The 7,296-nt window shown below is 41.7% G+C and overlaps 1 protein-coding gene across 1 annotated transcript in view; it reads right to left on the minus strand.

The window, feature by feature from the left end:
- The window catches only part of zgc:152774 (uncharacterized protein LOC553526 homolog), a 41,293-nt gene extending 34,524 nt beyond the window's left edge, over window positions 1-6,769 (minus strand). The window contains exons 1-6 of the mRNA XM_037675529.1: window positions 6,731-6,769; window positions 6,534-6,606; window positions 4,956-5,088; window positions 4,560-4,780; window positions 4,155-4,302; window positions 3,144-3,297 (exon numbers count right to left, since the gene is read on the minus strand). Coding sequence (XP_037531457.1) covers window positions 3,144-3,297; window positions 4,155-4,302; window positions 4,560-4,780; window positions 4,956-5,088; window positions 6,534-6,606; window positions 6,731-6,769 — 768 coding nt within the window. The remainder of the gene's footprint in view (window positions 1-3,143; window positions 3,298-4,154; window positions 4,303-4,559; window positions 4,781-4,955; window positions 5,089-6,533; window positions 6,607-6,730) is intronic.
- Window positions 6,770-7,296: the final 527 nt, after the last annotated feature.

Here is a 7,296-nt window from a genome sequence, read left to right on the forward strand (position 1 = left end):
TATCTCACTCAGCCTTATAACCTGAATCTCTCACTCACTGCTGTTTGAATTGAAAGCTCCTCGGATGAGGAGCGAAACGTCTTCTGTTACAAATAAAGTCCAGTTGTTTTTGTATTGAACGTTCTTTGAATTCATCATGCCCTGGATGACTGAGAATCTTCACCAGCATACTGTAAAGTAATCCCAGGAGTTATGACTCATTAAAGGTCCACCCCCACAGCCAAACCCATCTGTTCTCTGATTGGATAGTTAAATTTGTGATTGACATGACATTGACCAATCAGCTGAAAGGAAGAAAAATCCTGTCATAATTCTTGTAAATTGAAATTCACAGGCAGATTTATACACAGTTTTTTTTTAAATTTGTATCTGTACACAGACCTTCACAAAAATGATTTGTAACTTGGGTACAAATAATTTTTACAAATTTGTGCCCCTTCTCTCATTGTTTTTAAATCTTGCTTAAAAACCCACTTTTATTCCCTGGCTTTTGATACGGTGTGATTTGTTTTTAACCGTCTGTATTCTACAATGTTAGCTGTTTTAATTATTATCTTTTTCCATTCGTATCTATATTATTATTTTACTTTATTTTATGTTTTGCCGTGTGCTTTGCTTGTTTGTTTCTGCTGTACAGCACTTTGCTTGGCCTTGTTGACGTTGTAAGTTCTCTATAAATAAAGTGGTATGATATGGCGTAATTAATTTTTATAAATACAAATCTTTTTTGCACACACAAATTCCTATCTACACATGCACAAATAACACATTTAGTTTACAAGATTTCAAAACTGATGTACAAACACAAAATATTTATGATCAGAATTTGTGCCATGCTTGTTCCCCTGCCTGTGTAACATTTGCAGTAACTATGCTGGTGAAGATTCTCAGTCATCCAGGACATGATGAATTCAAAAAGCGTTCAATACAAAAACAACTGGACTTTATTTGTAACAGAAGACGTTTCGCTCCTCATCCGAGGAGCTTTCTCCTCGGGGAAAGAAAAAATAACCACACTTCTGAGCGACAGCAACACCTACGAGACCCTGAAGAGGGACCCAACCAGTGCCTACAAAAAGAAAGTCACAGATTACCTGCAAAAACTTGAAAAGGAGAAAACAATCAATCGATTGTTGTATTATAGATTGTACCCAGGTGAAGCCACTCCCTGTCTTTATGGACTTCCAAAAATACATAAAGAAGGAACACCACTCAGACCCATCGTCAGCAGCATGAACTCAGTGACATACAATATTGCTAAACATCTGGCTGGTATTTTAGCCCCTCTTGTTGGAAACACACCTCATCACATAAAGAACTCCATTGATTTTGCTAATAAAGTTCAACACTTGAAACTAACCCCAGGAGAAACCCTTGTATCGTATGATGTGACTTCTCTTTTCACATGCATACCCATCTCTGAAGCAGTAGAAACCGTCAGAAAACAACTTCTACAAGACAAGGACTTAATCAACAGGACCAACTTCACCCCAGACCAGATCTGCACCCTGTTGGATCTCTGCCTCTCCACCACTTATTTCAAGTTCAATGACAGTTTTTTCAGACAGAAGCACGGCTGTGCCATGGGATCTCCTGTGTCACCCATTGTTGCCAATCTCTACATGGAGGAAGTGGAGCAGAGAGCCCTAAACTCCTATGAGGGAACAACGCCAAGCCATTGGTTCCGTTATGTGGATGACACTTGGGTCAAAATCCAAGCTAAGGAAATAGAAGCGTTCACCAGACACATTAACTCGGTCGATAACAACATCAAGTTCACCAGAGAAGATGCAAACGACAACAAGCTGCCTTTTTTGGACTGTTTGGTTCAGATGGAGAGAGAGAACAGCCTCAACATTGAAGTTTACAGAAAACCAACCCACACAGACCAGTATCTTCTGTTTGACTCCCACCATCCACTGGAACACAAACTCTCTGTCATCAGAACTTTACAACATCGGGCCAAATGCGTCCCCACAAAGACAGAAGGGAAGGAAAAGGAACTGAAACACGTTCAAGAAGCTCTTCAAACATGTGGATATCCTAACTGGGCTTTTGTCCAGTCAGTGAGGAAATCTACAAAACACACCAATAAACTGAAAAAGGAGAACAGCAGACGTAAAAACATTGTCATCCCTTATGTTGCTGGAGTATCAGAGAAATTCAGAAGGATCTTCAACAAACACAAGATCCCAGTACATTTCAAAACCAGCAGGACTCTCAGACAGAGGCTGGTCCACCCTAAGGACAAGACACCCATACACGAACAGAGTGGTGTAGTGGTCCAGTGCAGCGAGGACTGTCCAGATCTCTACATTGGAGAAACTAAACAGCCTCTTCACAGACGCATGACTCAACACAGGAGAGCCAGCTCCACAGGACAAGACTCAGCTGTTCACCTCCATCTCACAGATAAGGGACACTCTTTTGAGGACCAAAATGTGCACATTTTGGACCAAGAACACAGATGGTTTGAGAGGGGGGTGAAGGAAGCAATTTATGTAAAAAGAGAAAAGCCGTCTCTTAGCAGAGGAGGAGGCCTCAGATTTCCACTTTCAAAAACATATAATGCAACTTTAAAACACATTCCCAGCCGGTTTTCACACCTGATGGGAACAGAGGGGCCTTGTCTGTGAATTAGAGGAACAAAAGACTCTTACTGTTAAGTTTGTTTAGGTGTGAATTGCCAATCTACATATGTGTGTGTGTGTGTGTCTTATCTCACTCAGCCTTATAACCTGAATCTCTCACTCTCTGCTCTTTGAATTGAGAAAGCTCCTCGGATGAGGAGCGAAACGTCTTCCGTTACAAATAAGTCCAGTTGTTTTTGTATTGAAAGCTTTTTGAATTTGCAGTAACTGTACCTTCTTAGGGTTTAGTTGTAAAAACTTTTTGTAGAAACAAAGCTGGTCACTGACTTTTCCCTGCAACTGTTCTTATTTTATCACTTGCCCAAGGTACAACCGACCTCAAAAACAGGGTGGTTTGTAAGGTTGGGAACAGAAGACAAAATGTTAAAGTGGGTGGAGTCATTGGTGGAATGGGAGGTCCAAATTGTTAATACAATTTGAATTTAATTAAAACGTTCAGGATTAGTGTGAAATTAATGACAACAGGATGGCTGAGAGGAAATACGGACTTACCCTGAGACTGTAATACATGTCTGGGACATTGTGCTCAGGTTTCAGTGATCCACTGTTCTTTAGACCCTGCTTCAGTTCTTCTGTCTGAATCTCAGGCAAACGAAAATCAGTTGTATCCGTGTCAAAGTCGATCTCTGCTTTGCCGTCTTTGGCTCTTCAAGATAAAAAGGAGATAACTGCTGTTAGAACGTTACTACTAATTGCCTTTCATAATGGTAGGTGATAATTTAATTGCCATTGTGTTTGTGTGTATGCAAGTTAATTTGTCAGTCTGTGAGCAAAATATCTCATGAGTCACTGGACAGATTTTAATAAAACTCTCAGAATACAATAACTGGACATATATCTGTAACTGATTAAGTTTAGAAGTCAATACATTACATGATGGTTGTTACAGTTAATCAACCATTAAAAACAAAAAGAGCCTGTATAACCTAGACAAGTTTACAGTTATTGAGTTCTAGTTTGGTGCAGTAGTAGCTAAGTGTCATCCCCATGACATACTCAGAGTGCTGATAGGTCATGTGAAATCATTGTTTAAAACTTTGGCATGCAAGTGTGCAGGAGAATGTGTTTCTCTGTTGCAAATTTACTGTGAGGGAATATAAATCAGTCAAATAATCAAACTTTATGTAAAGGTTTAATACTAGTTAAATCAAATCATTCTAGTATCATATAAATTGGATTTTATTCAAAACGTCACATAAATGCAATGTGGACCAGTACGGGCAACATGCAGTGAGTTGTACAGAGCGATTATGGTCGCAGCTATTTTTAGTCAAAAGTATAAAGAGGAAGTGAAAAAACTATATGAGAAACGTGAACAAATTTGACTCTAAACCACTTTTTATTTCTAGAAATCTGCAGGAGAGAAAATAACCTTCACAAGCTGTTCATTAAACACAGAGGCATGTTTGATTTGAATGTGTGTTGCGTTACAAAATAAATGAAAATAACTCTTAAGTGATCATTTAACCATTTAAAACTAAAAGGCTAAAGCAACTTTCTGACCTGCGGATGTTCCATATCAGTATCTTGGTGCCTTTTTTGGCAGGAATGGAGTCAAAATGAGCAAATAGTTGCTCCTGGGAGTTGATGATGGAGTGTTGGAGGATGGCTGCCAGGCTGGCTCCAGAATCCTCCGTCACAACCAACGACTGTGACGCTGAATTAAGGTCTGAACAAACGAGGACACACGATCTATTCACAGTTTGCACCTGAAGTGTACGCAGTCTGTCATCTCCTTGACCTCATTTGCATTTAGGTGAATCAGATTAATTATTGTCATGATAACCCAACCACTAAGATGTTATAAAAAACAAATGGATGCCAAAAAACATATATAAACAAAAGCATGCAGTGAGTCTTATGTTCCAATAACAAGTTTTTTTTGTCTTAGCTGATTAAAAAGGATATTGGTTTGCTGGTTGAAGGGCACTATGGGAACAATGACAGCCTGGGCCTTGATGTTTTGCAGATAGGTCTGGGACAGCATTCCCACCGTCTGACAGCCGCCATTTTTAGTAAAGATGAGCGCGTCACGGCCGAGGCGCATGGAGCCAGACTTGAAGCCATTTCCGTACAAGCCGATGGCCTGATGACTGGCTTTCCCCGTGCCCTTTTCTGTAAAGCCAAAGCTGAAAAACAAAGATAAAAAGTGGAGAAAATATAGAAGTTTATGTGGCTTCTAGATACACGAGTGCTTGACGTTTAGAAGAACGTGAAGGCATAACGAGTTGCCAGATTTCAGCCTCGGCATATTGTACTGAGTGTGTTTTGTGTAAACTTCCTGTTTACATGCTTGTGGCTCACCTGAGCATCTTGTGCAGTTTTCTGGGGGTCATGCCACTGCCATTATCAGTAAAAGTCAGACAAAGCTGGTCTGCTTCGTTGACTACATCGATCCAGATCTGTTTGGCAGACACGCCGGGATCTGCTGCGTTGTCTGGAATATCATGAATTTAGATTTTAAAAATCTTTTCCATTAAAACATTTAGGTCCCAACTACTGAAGGCTTTGGCTTTCCATCCTCCAAAGGCTCAGTACTGTAACCACATGATCATTTGCAGGTATTGAAAAGGCAGAGCAGCGTAACCATTAAAATCATATCTAACAAATTAAGTCAGGTCCTCTGGATGGATTCTTCTTTGTTGAAATGGTTCATGTTTTATCCAAAAGATGGGGTGCTGCAACAAACAGTCTTATAAGCAACACCTTCACAAAGTGTATCAACCAGTTTCCTGGTGACATCCAGAACCATGAAGGAGGGCTATTAATCTAACAATTTGGTGCACTGATGGCCACATCTGTTATTCATAGAGGGCTGAGTACTCAGCCAATATGACCAGTACGACCAACTGTTAGGCTAATGGTCATCCTTTTACATGTGAACAGTTCTGGATATCTCCAGCAAACTGGTTGATCCACAATGAGAAGGTGCTAAAAACCTCAAGACTGAGAGTTTATTGGCGGGGGAAACGTAGGTGTTTTCAGATGTTGATTTGAGGAAAAAAAAACTGCGTTGACACGGCTGCATTTGTTGTTTACATGTAACTGCAGGAACCCCCCCCCCCCCCCCCACCCACACACACACACAGTTGCCATGCCAAGTCATTAGTTGGCGATGTGAATTTTGTACATTCATCTAATTAATGTGCATGTGCACTGCCTGGGACAGCCGTTTGGCGTTCCTCTCTATCAAGGATGTGAACATCTTCATCCCTGAAAGAGTGACGCTGCCCTGCAGATGAGTGTCAACCACAGAGTCTTGGCCTGATGGTGTTGCTCTTCTGTAAGGCCAGCGGTCACTCATTCAGGGATGAAGATGTTCACATCCTTGATAGAGAGTTAGGATTTCGTCATTGTTTCTATTTTTTAAAGCGCCAAATGAATAAAGTCGTGTCAACTTCTCCCAGCCTTCAACTGAGCACGTGGAGCACAGTGGTAAATGAACCAAAGTTCTTTTGCAGTTCCTGTATTTTTTAAGCCAACAGCCAACTACAGGCGCTCACGTCTGCACCAATAGGAGCGCACAGAGTGGAGGAACAACACCGACCAGAATTTATAACGCATCATTTAATCCTGAGGTTCGGAAGAACTGCAAGTGCTACTCAGTAAGGAAGTGCGTGGAAATGTCTAAAACCATCAGGACTTGAAACAACTCAACAAAGGACGCGTTAATTGCGCAGACGCGCTCGCCGCGCAGCGCAGACACACAAACAGACGCAGTTTCACTTTAGACAAGCGGCGGTGGAGGAGGAAGTCCATTTTAACTCCAAGTCAAGAGTTCAGACTCGCAGCAGGCTGTGTGACGGCGGAAGAGCGAACCGAACCAAAACCACCAGCACAAGAACAGAAAAGGCGCACGGTGTCCAAATGGTTTCCTCTCACCTATGAGCTCCGCCACGGCGCTGAACGTCCAGGTGTGACTGGTGGAGTTGCTGTTCAGAAAGGAAGGGCTCATCTGGGAAGGTCCAAACAATAAGCAATGTGAGTCTTCTCACTCCCCATGAACGCATTTAGGTATTATCACCCCCCGCCACCCGGTTAAAGCTAATAAAGTGATTATAAGATGTGCGTAAACTTACGGAACTCAGGCGAATCCCCTGCTCGCTCAACCTCTCCATGCTTCTGTCAGTGACGACGCCTCTTGTGGTGCGTGATGTTCACACAGCTCAGCAGCAGGTATAGTACGTGCACACGCTGAGGGGTGTGCGCGTCCTGTGGCTGAGAGCCACAGAGGAAGTCAGCTGAGACCCACTCAGAGAGACAAGGCTGGGGTCATGCAGCGCCATTCATCAGACCCATTGTTGGATTTATTTCCAAACACCTGCAGCTGCCATCACCACTCTCGTTTCCTGCCCGTTTGGATATGAATCTGAAGCATGCGTGATTATGAAAATGAGAAATAAATAATTAGTGGACAGTGTCGCTACTGTCCACAGCAGAGCAGGAAAAATATATTATAATACAAATACACAGTTTAGATATTTTGAAATACATATAAATACATACAATTTACATTAGAATATTCTAAAAAAAAAGGCATCAAATGTCTGATTGTGATCTGGATCTATACCAAAAGACACAGATCAGTTGTTAAAATGCATCCATCCATCCATCCATCCATCCATCCATCCATCCATCCATCCAT

The sequence above is a fragment of the Nematolebias whitei genome, chromosome 4 (genome assembly GCF_014905685.2).
Source record: "Nematolebias whitei isolate Nwh7 chromosome 4, NemWhi1, whole genome shotgun sequence".
Lineage (NCBI taxonomy): Eukaryota > Metazoa > Chordata > Actinopteri > Cyprinodontiformes > Rivulidae > Nematolebias > Nematolebias whitei.